Source organism: Schistocerca americana, chromosome 6, assembly GCF_021461395.2.
Source record: "Schistocerca americana isolate TAMUIC-IGC-003095 chromosome 6, iqSchAmer2.1, whole genome shotgun sequence".
Lineage (NCBI taxonomy): Eukaryota > Metazoa > Arthropoda > Insecta > Orthoptera > Acrididae > Schistocerca > Schistocerca americana.
This window is the reverse complement of record NC_060124.1, coordinates 360689812-360714495: the sequence shown is the minus strand read 5'-3', so window position 1 is coordinate 360714495 and position 24684 is coordinate 360689812. Positions and strand designations below refer to the sequence as shown.

The 24684-nt window shown below is 42.7% G+C and overlaps 1 protein-coding gene across 1 annotated transcript in view; it reads right to left on the bottom strand.

Moving 5' to 3' along the window:
• The window catches only part of LOC124619340 (protein unc-80 homolog), a 905779-nt gene that overhangs the window by 857433 nt on the left and 23662 nt on the right, over positions 1-24684 (bottom strand). Inside the window, exon 2 of the mRNA XM_047145658.1 lies at positions 13613-13661. Within this exon, the coding sequence (XP_047001614.1) occupies positions 13613-13661 (49 nt within the window). The remainder of the gene's footprint in view (positions 1-13612; positions 13662-24684) is intronic.

Sequence of the window (24684 nt, the reverse complement as noted above, 5' to 3'; positions counted from 1 at the left end):
TGTTGACTGTGGCTGTTGGCAAATCTACTGTAAGTGAGAAAAGAGATTACGAGTAATATAAACGTTTTAAAGAAGGTCACTGTTTCTATTTTGCTTCTTTTTTCAAGGTTCAGTATCCCTTCTTCCTGTTTTCATGCTTGACCTGTGTTCAGTTTTTGACGGTCTATCCATCGGGCCATCTTACCACTAATTCTGAGGGGGTTGCTAAGGGGACTTTCGCTTGTGGGTTGGACATCATTCATTGCTTCAACCACACTACAGCTAAGACGTGACGTCCCCGGACTTCCATCTGTTTGAGATACATAAGGATTCAGTGCGTGGAACATATTATGAAAGTGATGAGTACGTAATTCATGCAGTGAAAACATGGCAACCAGCACAGGACATGAGCTTTTACCAAAAGGGAGTACATGCCATTACACAATGCTGGCATAATGACGCAGGCCATGACTGAGATTATGTAATAAACGTAACAGAAATGTTGACTGACACTGTCACCAAATTTTGACTTTCAAGACTAAACAAGTTCCGAGAGCAAAAAAATTATTGGTTATTATTTATTGAACGAACCTTGTAATCAATAGCGGAAACGGACAGGAATGGAAGCACACAATAACAGAAGCAAAAATGTTCCAGCAAAGGTAGGTTCGAAAACAAGTAATTTTTGAGATAACTCCGATTGTGTGGTTCTGAGCTGTCACTGGCTTCTGTATAAAGTCTTGTTCTCGCCAGTACAAATTTTTTTTTTTTTTTTTTTTTGAAATGTAGAAAGAACAGACACTGCTAACGATCTACAGTCGTAGTAAATTATAAAATGTATTCGCAAATTTCGAATGCGATATCACATCAGCTGTATGGTTTCCTATAAAGACATGAAAATTTGTGCCTGCCCAGGAACCGAATCCAGATTTCCTGCTTTTCGCGAGCGGTCGCCTTATCCACTTTGGCTATCCGTGCTCGCCTGCCGGACCGAACCAAACTCCCATAAGTCACAGTGCCTACGTCCCACAGTACTTGCAGCGTTCGTATGATTCTGGTAGTCCGCTGCTCGTGGTCGTGCGGTAGCGTTCCCGCGCCCGGGTTCCCGGGTTCGATTCCCGGCGGGGTCAGGGATTTTCTCTGCCTCGTGATGACTGGGTGTTGTGTGCTGTCCTTAAGTTAGTTAGGTTTAAGTAGTTCTAAGTTCTAGGGGACTGATGACCATAGATGTTAAGTCCCATAGTGCTCAGAGCCATTTGAACCGTTTTGATTCTGGTATCGTTTGATACGACTGCAGATCTTCACCAGTGACTGTTCCTTCAGAGATGCATGCACGTCTGAAGGACATTTGCATAGAACTCTACAGACACTGCACTACCTATTTCACGCCAAAGCGAGGCAAACTGACGAGAAAAACATTGTCTGTCCGTGCGGGAATCATACTAATGGTGTGCGAGCACTACGGGACATAGACACTATGACACACGTTTGGATCAGTATGGCAGGCGTTTACATATAGCTGAAGAGCTGAAGTGGTTAAGGCGACAGCTCATGCTACGCAGGACATTCTGGTGCGAGCTGTAGTCCAGCACAAATTTCGTGTGTCTCTAGTAAACCATACAGCTGATGTAATACCGTATTCGCAAGTTTACAATACATCTCATAATTAGCTGTTGCCATAGATGGCCTAGCGGCCGGCTCGATTTGAATAAGTCTAGTATGGTTTGTAGCTTGGGATTCAAGATCACCTGACCACAGTCCTCTGCATTTTTCTGTCTGAGGTCATCTCAAAAGTCAAGCGCACAGCACCGAAACAGCGAATTGCCGTTGAACTTTAGTGGACGTGCCGTGATTCTAAAAGAAGTGAATGGACTACCTGCCACTGATTCCCTATTAGCTGGGTTATTAACATCACCTACCAGTCTTCTATCCCCTCGACTGTCGTGGCATCGGACATCATCATGTCTAGCAGAAGTCTCGGCAGCTAAATAAAAACTTATTGATTTAGGGCAACAGAGGATTGTTGCAGTCTAGCAAACAGACACATCTGTTATATAAATTAGAAATAGTCACCGAAACAGAATACTTGAGACGATAGGTAGCCTGATACGTGTTATAAAGGATTGAATCACTAACAATTAATGAAATAGCCCTTATCGAAAACTTTTCTTTTGATGTCAGAACGAAACAATAAAATATCATATATGTTTGACATTGCTTCAACTGTTGTGGGCGATCTGAATTCTTATATTATTCTTAAGAAATCAGGTTCGCCAAGATAGCTTGTAAATCTTTTAATAGATTACCGGCTTCGACATATCTGTGCTGTCATCATGGAATAAAATATCACTGAACACAGGAATGAAACATGAACAACTGATTCAGCCCCCTTGAAGAGCGTGCTAGCAGAAAATCGCGACGGAACTTGAGAATTTGAAATTGAAAGGGAAGTAAAAAGTAGCTCTCAGATCTGCGTTTGAGCAAAAGCTCAGTCTGGGGCAGCACGGCTAGCTTACCGCGTCAGCATGGACAAAATTGCCATGTACGTCGATTTAGAAGCAAACGATTGCATCGTCTGTATAATCGCGACCGAAATTACCGTGAGAGTATTGTTCAGAAACTGCGGCACTAATCTTAAGTGCTCGGTCCTTGGCTCCTGTCAAGTACTGGGAGGAAACTAACAGATACCGAAAAATGATGGCAGCAGGCGCTCAATTGCTATCATAAGGTGAAAACCAGCAGGGCCGTGCCCTTTCGAAGGAACCATCCCAGCATTTGCCTGGAGCGATTTAGGGAAATCACGGAAAACCTAAATCAGGATGGCCAGGCACGAGACTGAACCGCCGCCCTCCCGAATGCGAGTCCAGTGTGCTGTAGATTCGATCAAAGAAGTCGCTTGTCTTCTGTTCACTGCAATGTGACATGTTACCACATGGAGCGCTAGCATCGCTGCAGAGTTCTGTCGTCTGTAGTGTTTTTATAAACACTTCCGGTAAATACAATTGGTGCGTGCCGACAACTGCAAAATTAATAGAGATGTATGAAGCTGATGAGGCGTTTTACAACGTGAGGCACCCTGAATACAAAAATAGATTAACCCAATCCTCTCCTGTAGCAAGGAATCGCAGTGTTACAATGAGCCTGTATTCTGCAGATGTAGCAGTTCTTAAGTGAGTATTGTGCCTTGTGATATGAGGATACACTTCACTGAGCACATACTGAAATGTATGCTCATCCATTCTTAAGTAATTGACGTACGACTTGACGTCCTCCACTATAAGCTCACGTAACAAGTTTTGTTGAATGCTTTTATCGTGTCGTCGTAAAACCCACGGCTTCACCCAGGTATGTTTCCTTTTTTTTCCCCGCTTCTCTTCCACATGTGCACACAGTGCAACTGTGGTACATACAACTGCTGCGGTTAATAACAAGTAGTTGTTGTCCGCCATCTTGAACTTTGACGAAAAAGAAGATGACAGTGTAATACCCCTTCTAGCGCTACGTCAAAGATCTTTGTCAAATATATTTGACGGAATATTTGATCACATCTTTGATCAAATCCTTGACAAAGAAATTTGATAGTGTAATACCGTCCTAAAGGTTGGCTGTGGGAACCTTCTTCTACCGGCGGACACCTGCTATGGAGGGACATACAAATAGACAAAAGTACGAAGAGTGATTTGTAAACCAGCATTCGCCGGCGACGACGAAAACAACGTTTACGCATCATTGTAAGAAGCAGTGCCTCAGTGGCTATTCACTCAAACCGAGTGAATGCGCTAGACAGAACAGTGTGCTATTTATAGCATCAGTCCTGGCGCACGCAGCGGATGTGGACTCTTATCAGCTTACGCAATCGCACCGGAAGTGAGTTTTCCAACAACACGCTCCTAGTAACACTTGGTCCTGTGTTGCTCAGAAAACAGTATTAGTTAAGGTCTATTTTAAGTACTGACAGCTAAAGCTATACAGGAAGTCCTTATCAACGCGATTGCGCAACCGGAAGTGAATTTTCGAGCAACAAACAGACAAGCAAAATAATAGACGGAGAAAAATTCTAAGTCCAACAATAGCCAAAGATAATATAATAAAAGTGAATTTTCCAGCAACAAACAGACAAGTAAAATAATAGACGGAGAAAAATTCTAAGTCCTTCCCCGTCCTTTCCTAATCTGATGAGACCAATGACCTCTCTGTCTGGTCCCCTCCCCCAAAACAACCCAACCCAAATCTACAGCGACGTCCTAGATTTGATCAAATATTGGACGACATTTGACAAAGTTCCCTATGACAGCATCAAATATCTTTGACAAAGATTTTTGACAGAGATATTTGACAAAGAAATTTGATAGTGTAATACCGGCCTAAGGCCGATTTCACAAGGAGCCACTAATGTCAGTGGCGTACTACCGCCACCGATGGCGCAAAAGCAGAACATTGCTTCCAATAGCGGCCTTCACACGACACCACTCAGTGGCGCTGCTAACTGGCCAAGCTGCGGGTAACGCCGCGTTTAAGACTCGGCTAGAGCGATATTTTGGGATTGCTGCTCACTGTTACTGATACTAAAAGGAAGTGTACTGGGCCGGACGTGTTAAGTGCAGCGAAGCCTATGGACAAAATCTCTGCATGCACTCTACAGTGCAAGCTGTACGATGTCTGACGAAGGTTGTTCTGGTTCCGATTAGCGCGACATTCCGTGTGGTACGGCAACATGTCTGCAAGACGTCATTTGAGTGATTACGATGATAGACGGATAGCTGGATGGCTCGAAGCCGGTCGCAGTGTCATTACTGTGTATCAGTAATGATTGTCTTCGTCGTTTAGATCATACTGTTCACAAGCAATGGAAGTCAATACAGAAGACTTCATCTGTGAAACCGAAAAATATCCATCTGTATGCAGCATGGAGTGTGAGGAATATTCAGATAAACTGCATGAAACTGAAGTTTTCACCGGACGTTGGAGGCCAACGTTCTTCAGAGAAGATGGCGATTGTTGAGCACCACTCATATTTCTTCCCGTTTTTGTTGGGTCTGTTGACATGACGTGTAACACAAAAGTAATCAAAGTATCTTGATACCTGTATCTGTCTCGATTACTAACAAAATTGTGCAATACACAGCAAGTCTTTATATCTTCAGCAAATTCTGGAGACACATTCGAAGGCCAGTCAAAAATTCTACACTCTTTGGCAACAATGTCAAAAATAGATTCAACATATCTTCTAGACTGTATGTGAAGACTCTTTGAAAAGAAATTGTCTCTGTACTAACGTAATAAGATGACATGAAACCTTTTACACTAACGATTACAAGAGGAAAGTAATTATGGCCTTCAGACAATTGCCTGCCTTGAGGACATTTGTATTGTACTGTATTGTATTGTATGTTAACCGGGGGCCTAGAAACGACAGAGAGGCTCCGTCCCCGCCGCAGCGGTCCACGAGCCCACGACGACTACCGCAGCCGACTTCACCCCTCCGCCGCCCCACACCGAACCCCCGGTGGAACCCCCCCCCTTCCCCCCCCCCCCCAGAGGAAGTCTTACACAAGACGAGTGTAGCCCCTATGTTTATGTGGTAGAGTAATGGTGGTGTACGCGTACAAGGAGAACTTGTTTGCGCAGCAATCGCCGACATAGTGCAGCTCAGGCAGTTTGTGGGGAACCAGCCCGCATTCGCCGAGGCAGATGGAAAACCGTCTAAAAACCATTCACAGACTGGCCGGCTCACCGGACCTCGACACAAGTCCGCCGGGCAGATTCGTGCTGGGGACCAGGCGCCCCTTCCCAATCCGGAAAACTGTGCGTTAGACCGAACGGCTAACCGGGCAGGCTTGAGGACATTTAGTTTTATTGTCAATTAACTTCCTAGAAGCGATAAATTCTTGAACAAATACCAATCTGGTGAACTTCTATTTGCTCCAACGTCTATTAACGTGAATGCGTAAAATGTATTCTCAGTTGCGGATTTCCCGCTTATCGCGAACGGTCGCCTTGCCATTTGGCTATCCGAACACGACTCTGGGCTAGACCCAGACTTCCATATATCATCAACCATGTGTCCACACCTGTACTCGTACACTCATTATGTATGTATATTGCTGTACAGGGGAGAATTTCACTTCAAAGTCGCTTGCTCGGTGTCGGTGGATAAATATACAATTACGGTGCCTGTATTATTCCGAATTACGATGCAACGTTCCTTCGGACATGCATGCATGTTCAGTACAACATTGCGTCGTAATTTGGAATAACGGAGGCACTGCAATACCGTATCAGTGAAAATGAATCTGTGATGGGAATCACACTTAGCCAGCAACATGATGGACAAAATGTTTTTGCTGCTATAATAAAGCGACCCACAGACGTACACCTGTATGTTACTAATTGTTAGTCGCCTAACAACTGCCTAAATTGGCTTCCTTTTTAGTGAACCTTTAACTACTCTTTTTTCTAGAAATAGTGGCACCCAGGGTTTATTTTTAGATTACGTCTTTTTTTGTTTTCTTATTCAGTAAGACAATTAAAGGATAAGCATCCTGCTGATCAGATTCGGTGACGAAACCGAAACACTGCGGCGTGACAGATCAAAGCGGAGCAGGGCGATGACAAAGGAGCCGCCTCTGTTTCCAGGAGCGCCGTGTGCAGGTTCAGTGCGCTGCAGAGATGCACTTCTCATTGGCTGCGTGTGAAGGCGGCTTACCAAGGGTGGCGGTTACAATATGTTCCACCCAGCAACGGCCGGCCTCCCAGTTCTACAGTCGGGGAGAATCCAGTGCCGACAATTCTGCGTAAGCGGGCAAGCCTTATACCTTGAAGGATAAAGTAGCAGTGGTTTCAGATTTAAAGTAACGGCTCAGAACCTCTGTACAGTTTCACCATGTTGTTCATAAATAACAATATATAATCTGTGGTCCCGAAATTTTCTTCGCCCCTGCCAGTCGATAATTCCCTATTCAGGGTGGCCATTGGTGGTCTCAGATTGCCGGGGAAACTGATTTAATAGAATTTATTCATTAATTAATTGTATTGACTTTTGAATTATTACGTCGATAAAACTATGACTGATGTCACTTGATTCGTAATTTCACAAGCAATCCGAATCTGCGATCGGAAATATAAATTTAATTTTAGTAGCGACTCTCTCGTTGGCACAAGACGGATAGGGTTCCATTCGTTGCTTTGCCACGCCTTATCTGTGTTAGAGAAATGTCTCTGAGTTACATATTCTTTTCGAGATTTGAGAGATGATTCGGCGGCACTGGAAAGAATTCGTGACTCTTCCCAAAGATGACTGAATCGTTCCATCCAAACGCGAGGGCGACGAGTGGAAAACCTCCACTAACAAAAACGAGATTACAGTGAATTGTAACTTGTACCGTGGTGTAGTAGTGTCGTATTCTTGTTAAATTAGGCCGCAGATGAAATTTGAGTCCAGTTAAATGGGGACGTGATCGAAAAATTAACTTTTTAAGTATGGTACTCTTTTATGAAAATACTCTAGGAATATCCCTGAACAACCTCCGAAATTTTATCATTGGAGTTCAGTTTCACCCTGTATTCAGAAACTGATTGTATTTCAGTCGTTGTTTGGTGTATATGAATCGATTTCTCTGTGATTTGAGATGCATAACTTTTGCGATGAGCGTTCTATTTCTTGCGCCTTGACTAACGTACTAGACGAGAATCTGCTTCCTGGACTGCTCTCTGCTGCAATTGTCTCATTGGTGAAAGTTAACTGGAACTTCATTATTCCTGACTGATTCATCTGAAAGACAGTGTCCATTACAAAACCATTAATCACTGAAATGGGGTAACAAGCAGAGTTACAATACAATTGTAACAATAAAAGTGTCCCTTTCTGCTTGCTCACGGACAGACTGTCAAGGGCTAGGAGAGATAAAAAGATACTATACAGACCAAATATCATTTCTCATTCAGACCGCTATATGAGGCATATAAGACAAATAAAATTTAAAGACATCGCACAGTAATGTCAATACCTATCTTCTGAATTCTGAGACCATTGCATTTTTTACTCTACAACCACAAAAAGCTGCAATGCAGAACACTGAACATAACATACAAACACACACATATACAGATATACAGACAACAATATTTACATTACTGTTAACAAATACTTTTAAGTCTTGTACATTTATTTGAGCTCTTTAATTGTGGCGAAGGTCAAGCCAAGTTTGGACGATGCTATGATTCGTTATTCCCGTGCTCTTAATGGCATAGAGAAATCTTGCCAACATGGCAGCAATCTCTGTTACAGAAAGCTACTGTTTAAAAATTATTTTCTATTGGCAAGTGCACGTATTTCGCAACAGTTGTGTCACTCACTCGAAATGTTTGGTCCCTCATTTCTTGTACGTATATAGCAGCTGCACTTTGATAATAGCATACAGATATGTGTCAGAAACATCCGTGTTATTTTCGCCACGCGTCATAAATAATCTTCATTATAAGCTTATTTACTTGTGAGTTGTCCATGACGTTTATTAATTACAGCAATAAAGTTCCACCTCTGCCACAACGTTCTTTGTTAAACACGACCGATTTCTGAAGATCCATCTTGAGGAATTTTTCAGTGGACAGTTACAATCTCATGTCATGTGGTTCTAACTGTCCTCGCTAAATCGGCAACATGCCTGAAGACGAAGCTTTAATCCTCCCATACTAATAGCCTCTAACAAATGACGTTGTGGTAAAGGTGACATTCTATTTCATGTACTTCTGCGATCTAGGATGTGGCATTCGTAAGCAGGATAATACACAGATAGGAAGGAAAAAACATGTCAACAGAGTTTTATCAGTCTGGTTTTGGAAAGGTCTATACGTGAGGTAGCTGCAGTATTTTAGCTTCAGGCCGAATAAAGGAAGACTGTGACACACACTGTCTTTATAAAAACACCAGTGACAGAAATTACTGGACTGAAGCATGTAAACAGTCAACTGTGACCCTAATCTACACGGGCGAGGAAGAGGATATTAATAAAGGCTGGCATGTATTACTGAGCACTATACACTATGTGATCAAAAGTATCCGGATACCCACAAAAACATATATTTTTCGTATTAGGTGCATTGTACTGCCACCTACTGCCAGTTACTCCATGTTAGCGACCTCAGTAGTCATTAGACATCGTAAGAGAGTAGAATGGGGAGCTAAGCGGAACTCACGGACTTCGAACGTGGTCAGGTGATTGGGTGTCACATGTGTCGTACGTCTGTAAGCTAGATTTCCACACTCTTAAACATTCCTAGGCCCACTGTTTTCGATATGATAGTGAAGTGGAAACGTGAAGGGACACGTACAGCACAAAAGCGTACAGGCCCACATCGTCTGTTGACTGACAGAGACTGCCGACAGTTGAAGAGGGTAGTAATGTGTAATAGGCAGACGTCTATCCAGACCATCACACACGAATTGCAAACTGCATCTGGATCAATGCAAGTACTATGACAGTTAGGCGGGAGGTGAGAAAATTTGGATGTCATCGTTGAGCGGTTTGGTGTAAGGAGCGATTGAACAGTGGAAAAACGTTGTGTGGAATGACGAATCACGGTACACTATGTGGCGATCCGATGACAGGGTGTAGGTGTGGCGAATGCTCGGTGAACGTCATCTGCCGCCGTGTGTAGCGCCAACAGTGAAATTCGGAGGTGGTGGTGTTATGGTGTGGTCATGTTCTTCATGGAGGGGCCTCCACCCCTGGTTGTTTTGCGTGGCACTATCACAGCACAGGTCTACTGTGATATTTTAAGCGCCTTCTTGCATTCCACTGTTGAAGAGCAATTCGGGGTTGGCGATTGGATCTTTCACACGACCGAGCACCTGTTCATAATGCACGGCCTGTGGCGGAATAATTACATGACAATAAAATCCCTGTAATGGACTGGCCTGCACAGAGTCCTGACCTCTGTAGGCAGAGCACTTTTGGTATGTTTTGGAACACCGACTTCGTGCCAGGCCTCACCGAGCGACATCGATACCCCTCCCCAGTGCAGCACTCTGTGAAGAATGGGCTGCCATTCCCCAAGAAACGTTCCAGCATCTGATTGAACGTATGCCTGCGAGGGTGGAAGCTGTCACCAATGCTAAGAGTGGGCCAACACCATACTAAATTCCAGCATTACCGATGGAGGGCGGCACGAACTTGTAAGTCATTTTCAGCCAGGTGTCCGGTTACTATTGATCAATTACTGTAGCTCTGAACCTAGATTTCTGGCGGTGTAAGGAAAGAGTTGAGAATTGCGTGCGGAACCGTAACTGAGAGAAGTTCACAAACCTTAAATCCCTCAATGATGTACCCCTGGTACCCATTCCACGGGGAAAAACTGAAAAGTAGAGGATCTTTGCCACTGAAAACAAAGACGTTTAAGATAATGAAAGAAAAAAGCACTTAAGAGCAAGAACACTACTATGTTATTTACAACGGAAACGGAATATTTAATCTGCTTCAAGAGAGACGAGCGAATCCACATAGCAAGGAAAAGGAAAGAAGAAACATTTTCTGAATTGACATTTTTTGAAGACATATTATGTATAATCCACGTACAGTAAGAAGTATATCCAAAAAACTAGAAGCATATGTACTGTGATTAAGTAAGGCAATATTACAAAAAGATGACGACTTAGAAACTATGGATGAAAGAAATTAAATACGGAATATGCTCATTAAGTGGTTTTGCCGGCGAGGCATTAACAAAACATCATAACATTTGTAAAGGTTCTGTGGAAGAAGGAAATCACTTAAATATGGAGATTAATAAAAGTAAGAAATTAAAGAGAATGTATAAAAATGAAAAAGTTGTATCTTATTGAAAAAAGACTATAGTAAATGTATAGTGCTTCAAATACTTCAGAACTTGTGTTCTATTTGTAGAAAATGCCCGTGACACTAAGGAAATTAGATAATAAATCGCTGTCGCAGATTTTGCATTCACGAAGAAGGGACAGTAACTGAGCAATAGACAGAGCCTGGATTTATAGAATTACTCTTGCATTTGGACCATTGATTTTTATGGTTCGTAATTTGCCTCCCGAGAAAAGAGGATAAGGTATACCTGTAAATTTAGTTTTATGATGCTGGTGACAAATGAAGAAAGTTAAGTGGGCAAATAAGTTTCCCAATGGAGCAGAGTTGTTGAAGACATATCGATCATGATTGAGATTCGGAAGGCAGAAGCAACCTGGACTTGATCGCCTTCAGAAAGAAATGTTGGCTGCACTGTGTCAGTGAAGCGAGTTTGAAAGTGCCCCAGGTCGTGGAAAAAGACAGTCCTCTCACTAGGAGATTGAAGAGAAACGATCCAGTATAATAGATGGCAAAAGACAGGGAAAAATGAAGAAAAAATCACGCATAATGTTCCTAGTTCTGCCATTAAGCAAGACTCATAAAATTAACAATAATAACAAGGTGGGAAATGCTTGAAAAATGCTATCTAGATGGGATAATGCAACGCGTAATTTCCGAGACTGATGTCCATTAGATAAATAGAAGATGAAAATTGCAGGAGGAAGTAAAGTTAGGAATGAGTGACATAATCCATGATGAGTGTCAGTGCATTCAATCGGTTATAAAGAAAAAGATATGGAACGTCGTATCTGACCAGTAGAAATATTGAAGATTAAAAAAAAAAGAAACTGAATTAAGCCCTGACAAAACTGATTTTTCATTCAGATACCCCGAGGTCACAAAAACGAAACTAATTGCGGCTTCACAGATCATTAATGATCAAACTTGATTCAGATATTTGTATGTGGATAACAAACACATTTCTTTATTTAAGGTAAACAGCTCTTTGATAGTTTGGTCTCGATCGTATGTTGGGATGAAGTTTCTTTTTAAACGAAATATGAACACAGATGTTTGCACCAAACAACCGGTATGCTTAAATCGAGCACTGTCGAATTCTGTTCAAGAGCCAGCAAGTTATCCACATCTTTTTCTGCTTCTATTCGAGTTCAGTGATGACACAGCTGCATGAAAATAAGCACACTAATTAAACATAGCAGAATATTCACAGAATCGGGATTTTAATACCGGTCCAATGTGACCATCAAGCACGCCGGAGAATATATACAAACAGGACAACTATTTTTAGCCGTCATTACGACTCAAGTTTCTTGGCATTACCTTCTTTTATTTATTACGTCATTGACGCTATGCATAGATTTTATAATACAGGTGTGTTAAGCTAAGCACATTATACTTGTATGATAACAGTGATCCACTAACTGTTTCCTTCTCGTGAATTTCCACTGTACAATACGTAATGTCGCTAGTTTCCTTCCAAAACGAAGTCACCGTTGTCCTTGAATGAGAGAGTGCTCCGCATGGCTCAATGATATCGACGTCCATTGTCCATAAAGATTTGGGACGGTAAGCAAATTAAGGTATTGAGCAAAGAATTAGATTTGTTGGATATTGCGCACATTTGACACTGTTGTAACTCTTTAGCTGTTGTGAGATCTGCATTTCTCCCGGCACATATAATGTTCAGGTAAGTTAGCATATGCAGCCGGGTGACCTCGTCGACAACCGCCGACATTTCGACAGGAGCACACCTGGCAGTTTAGTTTCGCCGTGAAAATGATAGGGTTTTCTTTGTGGAAACATCGGCAGATGTCGACGTCGTCACCCGGCTGCAATTCCGTAAGTTAATTGATCTCTAGCTGTTGCCCCTACAGGTTATTGAAACTGGCATTACTTATCTAAGCAATCATCTTTCTGAGAGTATCCACAATTGACCTTTAATTTTTTGTTTTATTCTTAAGTAATCCAGGTTTTCTCGTATTTCACATTTCGTTAGGTGAACATCATTATTCATTTGATCTCCATTAAATGGAAAATAAAGCACTTCATTTTAAAAGTAATAGGATTTTAACTTCATGGTGGAACAAATTGTTTTCTCATTGAATAACAGTTTTTTGGGTGACCAAACTAGCGTCAAATTTTGATAAATTTATTGGAGAATGTATATAGCATTCCCGACTGAAGCTAACAACACCATTATCTTGTTTCTTTCCAGTCCCATTCGCCCTCAAAAAGTATCAGTCATAAACTCTTGTTAGTATACTGTCCACAGCTGTTAAGTATTTTGAAAAAAAATAAAATTTGCGCCATACGTTGAACACCAGCATATTTACTCTCTACCGCTTCCAGATATAACAACGATCTCCTCAGGAGAAAAAAGGTGTATAATTAGAGTTGTGCAGCTGATGGTGCAAATATGCACTTTCCAAAATACTAACAGCCGTAGACAGCCACCTAAGAAATGTTTTGTTAACATTGGCTGGTCAGACGTGTAAGGTGGTTTTCTCTCATCAATGTTTTAAACTAAAATACTGTTTTTACCCTGTGAAGACGGTTGTTAGAACTGAAACCGGTAGAGAATATATGTACAATTGTGCAACTGAATGTGAGAATACGTTTTTTTGGAAATAAGTCATGAGGTTTCAAAATAACTGAAAGAGAAGATAAATGCGATCTAGGCTTGTCATTACACCCATCTCTCAGAAGGCTCATTGTACGACTAGCGGTTACCTGTGACTGTATCTACTTCATTAGTTTCGTGGCTAGTGTCATGTTTAACGTGCAGCGTTAGTACTCACCATACAAGAGGCCTCGTGTAGCTTTCCCAGCTTTGGGCGGATGAAAGGGCTGTAACAGAAAAACAACTCATCACATCATGGAAGTATCTGGACAGTTCTGCCCTTCATAGGTTTTATTAGACAACTATGTACATCTGCATGTCAAAATGACTGCATTTTCTGCAATTTGTAGTATTACGATGTTGTTAAAACAATAGTAATTATCCAGTTTAATCTAGGCGAACTTGATGCGGATTTAACTCTTAAATGTTTCACTCTTAAAAAGGCTTAACGTACAGAAAATCCACACTGTCTTTCGAATACGTTTACGTAGCTCGTGGTTGAGGTTTCATTGTGGACAAGCAATTATCCGTCACACACCTTGTTGTTGTGATGTAAAAATTCATGACTTAGCGGAACTTATACCAAATCATCATTAACAATCACTCAAGTATTAATTTGTGTACATAAAATTTATTCTCATGTAGCCTTGGAATGCCTTGACCAGTTTCAACAAAACTTGGTACGTGTAGACTTACTTAGCAAAACACACTTATCAAGTCTGTATCCCACAGCCACCTCTCAATCTGATGGATCCTCATTGTACCGTTAAGAGGTTACAATGCGTAATGACACTAATTTCCTGCTCACAATTAATAAATCACAAAGGTAGTTTTTTGTAAAGTGGAGTGAATTTGATATCACCATGATTTTCCAACAGCGCTCTTTTGTCATTCAAGAGTGGGTTAATCCAACAAGTTATTTGTTCTTTCAACTGGAGGAGAAGCCAAAGAAAGGTATTAAAAAGCAATTATACTGACTTTATCTCCATGACTTCACCCACCATTGCACGACACATGTATTGTCTGGTTCAAATGGCACTGAAAACTATGGGACTTAACATCTGAGGTCATCAGTCCCCTATAACTTAGAACTACTGAAACCTAACTAACCTAAGGACATCGCACACATCCATGCCCGAGGGAGGATTCGAACCTGCGACTGTAGCGGTCGCGCGATTCCAGACTGTAGCGCCTAGAACCGCTCGACCACCCAGCCGGTCGACATATGTATTGCAAACATCTCCTCCTCCCCCCTCTATTTATCTCTTCCCTCCTCTCCTACTCTCTGTCCACATCCTCTTCCACTCTCTCTCCAGTTAACCTTTCTCCCCCCCCTCTCTCTCTGTTCATCTCCTCTTCCCCCCCAACTATCTGTCCTACACACTGTCCCTGTGCCAATCTCCCCCTCCCCTCTCACTCTTTCAATTTCCTCCTTGCCTTTCTATAGCTACCGATGGTAAATGACGGAAACGGGAGATTTTCTTAGGTTTTTACTACATATTAATACTTTTCACATTTTCTCATGTTACGTGGCTGCCAGTCCTTGGTTCATGCAAAATCTTCACTTCCTCCCCCTCTCTCTGTCCATTTCCTTCTGCCCCATCTCTCTTTAAATCTCCTTCTGTCCCCCTCTCTCGTCTATCTCCCGATTGCTCTCTATCCATCTCCTCCTCCCCACCTCTGCCTATTCATCTCCTCCTGCCCCCTCTCTGTAAATATCTCCTCCTACCCACTCTCTTCCTATTCATCCCCTTCTATATCCATCTAAAACTTCCCCCAACATGCTCATGTAGCCCCTGCAAAACAGGTCGATAAAACAAGTTAATACTACTCTTACAGCATGTAGTCCTGCAGGGCAGTCTACACATGCCCCTGATGTGTAAGTTGCCACGCAAATCAGGTTGGGAAAGCAGGCCGCTTCTAGACTAAAACAACATGCCTGTCATGCAGGGCAGCCTACAGCTTGAAGGCTGGAAACAGTTTCTTGCCCCTGACATGTAGGCTGCCCTGTAAAACAGGTTGATTAAACAGGGCAATGTTATGCCCACACAACACACCTGTCATGCCAGGCAGACTCCTCAGCAGGGGCTGAAAACCGTTTCCTGCCTATATCTTTGCTCCTATGAGAGCTAGCAGGTTATAGCCCTCACTGCAGTTATACTCATGAAGTGTGCTGTTAGTATGCCAAATTTGATTGAAATCGGTCCAGGGGTGATGCTGCACATAGGTAAACACATTCTTATATATAATTCATTTTTGTGTTAAAGTAGTATTTCAACAAACCTGTAAAGGATTCTATTTTGTACTTTGTATGCTGTTCTAGTTTTGAAAAGATAAAAATTAACTGAGGTTATCTTTCCACAATAGATGTATTTTATTCTTTTTCCCGTATAATGTAAGTCTGGAATTACTGAGTAACCAGAAAACTCCAGGCAGTCAGTTAGTTAATTACTAAATTTTGGTGACAGATTGGTATGAACGGTAATTACATCTAAAATGTAATGCATTGCTATCCATTAAGACTGCAGCGCCAGTAAGATAGAAAATAACTACATTGCACTTATTACATGTCTACAGTATAAGAGGAAGAAAAGATGATTAAATTTGTAGGTAATTTGGGGTATACAGGGTGCAAAATTTAGTACACAAAGTTTCACTCTGTTACCAACAACGGGTCTAACCTGACTGTATGATGAGTCTAACTGAGCTTGGATAACAGATATACTCAATACTATCTCAATTCTAAGCCAGAATTCATCGATATCTGACTAGTGGTGGTGCGCCTTTCATTCAGCAACTCATAACAAGCTGACAGATCTTAAGAAAGGGCTGGCCAGAACAACAGTCTCACATTCACTGTATGAGGTATGACTGGACATCAATTGCAACATAAGTCTCGCCTTGTCTTGCTGAAAGATGACGAACCAGAGAATTCGAGGATAGGGCACAGCCACTGGCCTTAACACATCAGAAATATGACCCCTGGTGCCCAAATTGTCAGCTATGCCAACCCTAGGTTGTGTACCCATTGGCATCCCATACAATCACAGCACTGGAATCGTATGACAAATACAATTTGGTAGCCTTTGTTCTCCTCGTAGCCTCCACACATGGGTACAGTATCATGAAGCTATGTGCCGAACAGAAATTCCACGAAAAGACTGCCACCCCTGCATCCAGGATTAGTGCTAGGCACACCACTATTGGCATGTCGCTTTCTACATCAAGTGAAGCCGAAATGACGTTCGCAGTATGGACAGTCTGTGATGCTCCAAACGTTGTCGCACTGTCCATGTAAGTACCTGTCTTCAGTAATATATATCTACGATAAACTCACTGGCACTCAACAACAAATTTATTCATCTTTGAGACGAATTAATATCGTGTTGCTACTATCAACAAATTTTCTCTCAGGGTGATAGGTCTTAGTTTTGGAAAGACAGTCATTAGCTTAGGCCAGTACAAGACATACACATTTAAGTTCACGCATTCGCAATGTGTGTTTTTCGCATTACAATAAGCTACATGTAGACTGATGTGTAATGAAGCCACTGTAACATGTTGGCAGCAGCTCGGCATATACTGTAGTTAAGACCTTATCTCCTTACCTTGAACGGCATTTCGTGTTTCTGCATCGTCACTTCACAACCTGTCAACTGCTAAAGCTGGTGGGGAGGCAGTGGCCACAGCTGAGCACAGGGGGCTCTTCAGAGCCCTTCTCCTGTACGCTTCCCGTACCTTTTACAGCATACAGTACGATAGTCTTCTCTTCAGACATTTTAATCAATGGGTCTCTGCGTTACATGTCTGTCACTTCTGGACATACCTCCTAGGAAGAACATTCTAGGCGCTCATCCAGCAAGGGATCTCGTCTGCTTTCAACATTAATGCCTGAAGGGTCGCTTCTAAGGTCAATCATTTACAGGGGCATCCAAGAATTTTGTATACATACGCCTTGTTGCACACTTCCCCCACTATTACGTCACACTGTGTGCGCAGGGAGAGGGCAAAACTGTAACTGCGCCGCATTTAGATAGCAATATGACGTCACAAGGAACACAGAATGTCTTGCATCTTGGTTTGTCTTACCTTGCAGCTTGGTTTCATATTTCCTAATAACATAGATAGCAAACAAAAACTTTCAGTATTATTTAATTAATTTCCGCCCACTGAAGACAGAATAAAATTTATGTCTGGTGCAAAGAGTCGCCATACCGGCAGGTGAAGATAATTTCGCTGATTTTTGTCACTCATGTTGCCGTGTAAATCGTGACTCAATTAGTTTCATAACCGAAAAAAGCATTTCACGCAAACATGTTGATGGAAACATTTTATCACGTTTGCAACCTCATTATGGAGATAAGGAAACCATTCCTGAAGAAAACAATGTAGAACTCCTGGAAAGTTTAATAGCAAAAGAATTTTTCTTTTAAATGGGAACTGCAGTGCAGATCCATCGGTTCCATCTTCACATGCACAGAGGCGTTTTCAAGGTCAGGAACAGATGTAAGACTGCCAGTGTCCTCAAAACGTTTAGAGAACTATTCCTATAATTATTTCAGTCTAGTGATAAGTTTCTCAAAATTCGCGAGCCTGTGAGCTCACGGAAATAGGCGATTTTTTGTTAGAAATTACCTCATCCACAACGCGATTTTCCTTGCGTCCCCATCAAATCAGAAATAAGTCGTTTCTTGTCTGCCAACCTATTTTGTGGATAGTGTGTAGTCAAGTCAGCTGAAAGTGAGAGGGCTGCAGTCCATTCTGGACGATCTATTATTCGTTTCTCCGTTTGTTTTCTCTTCAGAAACACAACAACAGTTAATCTTAAATCAAAAAGTCGTTCGAGGCACGCCCCTTGACTTAACCGACGTTCTTTGTTAATATGTAACGCCTCCATACTCCTAATTCAGTTCCTTAAAAACTGTTGCAACCGACGATGTAATAATGCGTGCGACATCAGAAAATTTGCTACTCGTACCACCACGCCTGTAAATTTAGCACAAAGTGCTTCTTGATGTACAGAACAATGAATTCCGTGCAAAGCGTCTGTCAATTGCCATAAGTTTTTCCTGTTTCATCGTCGACTAAATATTTAAATTATTTCTGATGGTACTATAATGCCTTTTCGTAGCAAATTTGGGGTGCTCTTCGGTTATGCGTCTGCATAACAGATATTTCGACTTCTCATATCTCCTATCTGTGATTTGCATTCATTTTCGATGGTTGGGACGATGGATATCTAGATTGCCTTTTTTTGTGCGAACAACCAGTGGGTCAATGAACTGCCTGTAGATCACAAATAAATAACTAATGATAAACAGCGCTGACGCCACCTTTCTGCGGTACTGAAGAAAGTCGTGCCGGCCATAAAACGCCGCACCAAAAGCCAAAAGAAATAGTGTAATATCTCACTGTTAAATGAAATGTCGCCCTGGACCTAATACTTTCGACAAAGACGAAGGAAAGCTGAAGTGTGCCGAAAGAGGCAAAGCCTCAGCCCACACGTGAGCAACGACATCGCACATGCGTGAAGTTTTGCACGTCATGTTCGACCCTGAATTACGCTACTTTCACAGCTTACGTGCCAATAGTAGGATGCATTTATCCTAGACAGAAGTGACGCATAACAATCTGGGTGTTGAGTGACACCCTTCTGCCCCCCCCCCCCCAAAAAAAAGGCTCTGAGCACTATGGGACTTAACGTCTGAGGTCATCAGTCCCCTAGAACTACTTAAACCTAAGTAACCTAAGGACATCACACACATCCATGCCCGAGGCAGAATTCGAACCTGCGACCGTAGCGGCCGCGTGGTTCTAGACTGAAACGCCTAGAACCTCTCGGCCACAGCGGCCGAATCCTCGTCATTTGCCGATGAGGAGCGGAGGAGTGAGGAGAGCTTGGAAACTCCTCCGCTCACCTCAAGAATTCATAGGGCTCCTCAAGCATCCAACACATTTGTGGAAAAGGTTGTTTTCTGTGTGGCGCCTGCAAGCAGTTGGTGCGTGAATGTCCCGTAGCACGAGCTCCTAGACGCAGCATATGACGCCAGGTGAAAAAATGGGAGGGGGGATTATTGCTTCCGTCCTTCTCCACTCCTGACCACTACCCCGAGGAGTTACATTGCTTTCAAGATAGAAGAAAACCGAACTAATATTACAGGGTGATTCAAAAAGAATACCACAACTTTAGGAATTTAAAACTCTGCAACGACAAAAGGCAGAGCTAAGCACTATCTGTCGGCGAGTTAAGGGAGCTATAAAGTTTCATTTCGTTCTACATTTGTTCGCTTGAGGCGCTGTTGACTAGGCGTCAGCGTCAGTTGATGCTAAGATGGCGACCGCAGTATCTGGATATGTTAGAGAATTGGCTGTTCCCTCAGCTCGGACAAGAAGCACAACAATTCATATTTCAGCAGGATGGAGCGCCACCACATTGGCACTTATCTGTCCGTAACTACTTGAACGTCAACTACCCGAGGCGATGGATCGGCCGCCAGGCAGCCCGTGACAGAGCACTTCATCACTGGCCTCCAAGAAGCCCTGATCTTACCCCCTGCGATTTTTTCTTATGGGGGTACGTTAAGGATATGGTGTTTCGGCCACCTCTCCCAGCCACCATTGATGATTTGAAACGAGAAATAACAGCAGCTATCCTAACTGTTGCGCCTGATATGCTACAGAGAGTGTGGAACGAGTTGGAGTATCGGGTTGATATTGCTCGAGTGTCTGGAGGGGGCCATATTGAACATCTCTGAACTTGTTTTTGAGTGAAAAAAAACCTTTTTAAATACTCTTTGTAATGATGTATAACAGAAGGTTATCTTATGTTTCTTTCATTAAATACACATTTTTAAAGTTGTGGTATTCTTTTTGAATCACCCTGTATTATCAGCCGCTGGAACATCCCTAACACCCAACAATCCGGTCACCTTACAACGCGTCCACGTTCATGGAAGCAATAGAGCAGAAATGCAAAATTTGACTCACTGTTAACGTTGTACAGGATATGTGGGAAGGTGCTGGGTCGCCTCATACTCTTTTAATGCAGCTGAACACTACATCTAAATGATATCTTACCTCGGCTTCGTACAGCAGAAGTCACTGCTCCGAATGCAGCCGACTCACACAGCCAATTAACCTTCAAACGGTACTGTGCGGGTCGTATCCGACCCAGCAGTTCAGTTTTCACCTACAATGCTCTAGCCGCTCAGTGCAGGAAGTCGAGCCGGCCAGGAACCCTGCTAGCCAGTCGTGCTCTGCCTACTGGAGTGACTGCAGTTAACGTGTCAGTGACCTTGGCTTGTTACGTGTATTCCGGGTCGTATCCGACCCGACCGTACCATTAATGTTACTAATTTTACCGTGCATCTTTTTCACAGTTGTTATCCGAACATGGCTTGGAAACAACAGTTACATGCACCTGAGACAGTTCTAGCTGTGTTACGCCGCCAGGAGGATCCTTCAGACAAAGTCGCTGGTGACACTGACCTGGAAGTGTCTGTCTCAGAATTTGACGATGGAGGTCTTCTCAACAGTGATATAGGAGAAGCTGTTTTAGACTGTGATCATCTGGGTAAGACGCACAGGAGAGAAGAAGAAGGAACAGACGATAGAAATTCTGAGTTAGGTAGGGACGAGCAAACAATCTGGACCGACAAGCCTTTACGTTCAAAATATTCACGAACAGCTTCTTCAAATGTGTTTACTCACCAGCCTGGACCTAAGGCCTGCCTGGACCTAAGGCGCGAGGGATTGCAGATGCAAAAAAACATTCTCTTTTTATCACCGATGAAATGATGGGGAAAATTTTTAGTCATACTAATAACGAAATAGTACCCACAAAGCTCAAGTACAGTGACCCCAGCAGTTCATTTTTACGTAACTGAGATAAAAGCTTTTTATGGGTCTCTTGTTTATGTGCGATGTCTTGAAAGATTCTGGCATATGCCAAGATGGTATGTTTTTCGAGATATTTGGACCACCGATCTTTCCCTGTGCTATGTCGCAGAGACGATTTACATTCCTCCTACAAAACTTGAGATTTGATGATAAAGGTACTAGGGAGTCGAGAAAGACTAAAGACAAATTTACTGCGTTTCAGGAGATATGGCGTACTTTTCTAAGTCATTGTTTGCATTATTACAGCCCGTCAGAGTATTTGACGATAGATGAAATATATTTATACCATCGAAACCTGATAATACGGTCTGAAAATAGTTTCATTGTGTGACGCCAGAACGTTCTATTTCATTTCACGCATCCCGTATATTGGAAAAGAGCAAACAAAGAACAAAGATAATTTATCCATACCAGCTCAGTAGCCGGCCGTGGTGGCCAAGCGGTTAAAGGCGCTACAGTCTGGAACCGCGCGGCCGCTACCGTCGCGGGTTCGAATCCTGCCTCGGGCATGGATGTGTGTGATGTCCTTAGGTTAGTTAGGTTTAAGTAGTTCTAAGTTCTAGGGGACTGATGACCACAGAAGTTAAGTCCCATAGTGCTCAGAACCATTTGAACCATTTGAACCAACTCAGTATGTTCTTAGACTAACGGACTCAGTGACAGGAATCGCAATGTGACAGCTGATAGCTGATCCACTTCATATGAGCTAGCAGAGAAATTGTCTGAGCGGAAACTTACGTTAGTCGGTGCATTACGTAAGAATAAGCTTGAGATACCACTATCCATGTTGTCACCAGCCCCAACTGGAACCGTCAAGTTCGTCTATCAAGACAACAATATTTAGTTTCTTTTATATCTATAAAGAATAAAAAAGTTATCCTGATGTCAACCGTGCACCACATTGGAACAATAGGCGATGAATCAAGCAAGCCAGAGATTGTTGAATTCTACAACCTAACAAAAGGTGGAGTGCACGTGTTCTACAACCTAACAAAAGGTGGAGTGCACGTGTTAGACAAACTTTGCAAATGCAAGACTATCAAACGAAAAACCCGAAGGTGGCCATTGAGATACTTCTTCGGAATGTTAGACATCGCAGCTGTGAACAGTTTCATATTATTCAAATGTAATACAAACCAAGATTCATTCCCAGTACGTGCACGCGCTGGGTTTGATGATACCCTTGATGGAAAAAAGTATGCTCAACCCACGTATTTCGAGATCTCTTCGTATGACAATTGCCATGGTCTTCGAAAAAGACTACCGCACACAATCTGAATTTGCGGACAATACGAAGAAGATATAACTTGTGTGATCCTTCGAAAGACAGAAAGGTAAATGAATCTTGTGTGAAATGCAATTCATGCGTATGTGGTGAGCATAGAAGAGTATTGTGTTCAGGTGTGTGACTGATGGTTCTATTGAGGAAACAGATATATAATATGCCTTTGTATTTGTGGAAAAAATTAATTTTTAATTTATATTATATTATATTGTATTTCGTCAAAAAAGACAGGAACTGTGTTTCAGTTTGTGTAGGTTCTTTGACTTGGATTTGATGGCCACTAAGAGCTAGTGGTTATCTGTTAAGTCTCCAAAAATGATTTCTGTCATGTAGCATACTATCAATAAACTATATTCTTCAAATAATATTACTTACTGTGTTACTCTATGCACACAAACCTCATCGAAGAGGGAGCGGATCCGATCCGACCCGACCGTACCATCTATTTCGTCTCCAATCACCTTACCGTTTGAGGGTTAATACAGTGTCTCCAGTAACGAAAATTACGATTGGAACATCACCTGCAGCAAGTTATAGGTGTTGTCCACCTCAGGAAGCGTTTTCCGGAGACTGCACAATACTCGTACGAGATATAGCGGCATCCCAGGACCGTTATATCCAGCAACTTTGACACAAAGTCGATCTTAGTGCCAGGCTGCTAACGCGATAATCGGCACATTATGAATGGAGAAGTTAAAGGGGCTACAACAAAAGACAACCAAATCTAATACAAAATGAAAGTGAAAACCAAAAGGTTGTTCACACAACTATGGCATGCGGAAGGTGATCGTGAAAGGATTCCGCTAGGGAACTCTGGTAGTTACCGTGGGTGAAGACAGCCTGTGCTAACAACACGCGGTTCTGCTGCATGGAACTGCACAAGCCGCATATGCTATCAGTGCATTAGAAGGAGTGTTCTCATTCAAAGCTGACAGACTTGAATTCGACGGAATGGACTGTCAGTTCTCTTCAATTCGAGGAATAGTGGTAGTAGTGATACCAGTAATAGTAAAATAAAAGGTTCTCGATTTTCAAGCCGCGTCAATTCGAATAAAATCCTCGAACTTTCGATGAACATCTCCGCCATTGTCGTCAGGAGTTCACTAACTGCCGGGGTGCTACGGTTTCTCGCTTATATAGGCATAATGACATCATCAGCAGCCAATCAGGTAGACCCAATATGGCGCGCGCGAGTAAGTCGACCCGGGCAGCTAGCGGCACTATTGCCCGTGGCAGCACCGGTGCTCCGCTCCTCTATACGAGATACGCTGGATCTTTTGGCCCAACATTTTCCATCTGGAATCATTAAGTTGTTCCGTCACCTCCTAACGACAACGTACGCTTTTGTATTGCTATGAATATTATGAGATGACGGACGGCACTGCCATGGGATCACCACTGTCTCCAGCAGTCGCAAATTTCTTCATGGAGCACTTTGGGGAGCAAAATGCGACATTACGGCCGTCTTGCTTTCTACGATACGTTGATGACACCTTCCTAATACGGCCTCATGGTGAAGATACACTACAGCAGTTCGTCGATCACATGAATGGTGTCCATGCCAACATTAAATTTACCGTCGAGATGAAGAAGCACGGAAAGCTACCATTCTTGGATGTTTTGGTTCAGCGGAAGGCAGGACAGCAGCTTGGTCATTCAGTGTACCGGAAACCAACACACACTGATCGGTACGTGAACGCCAACCACCATGTACACAAGAAAGCGGTCCTGAACCCGTTGTTTCATAGAGCCAAGATTATCTCTGACGACGACCACCTATAGTCTGAATTGCAGAACTTAAAACGTGTGTTGGGGAAAATGGATACAGCAAAAGAGACATCGCAAACGCTTTCAAGGGCCGCCGATGAAAGACACCCGGTGAATCAGTAGAAGAGGCCAAACGGACTGCATTCCTGCCATACTGTGGAGGAACTAGCAGCAAGTTAGGACGTCTGCTGCAGAAACTGGGCTAAGACCAGTGTTCCGGACCGTCCCCAAGATACGAGATATGTTGCGCCTTGTTAAAGACGACATTGCTCTTCGAGTGTCCGACGTGTATGGTGTAC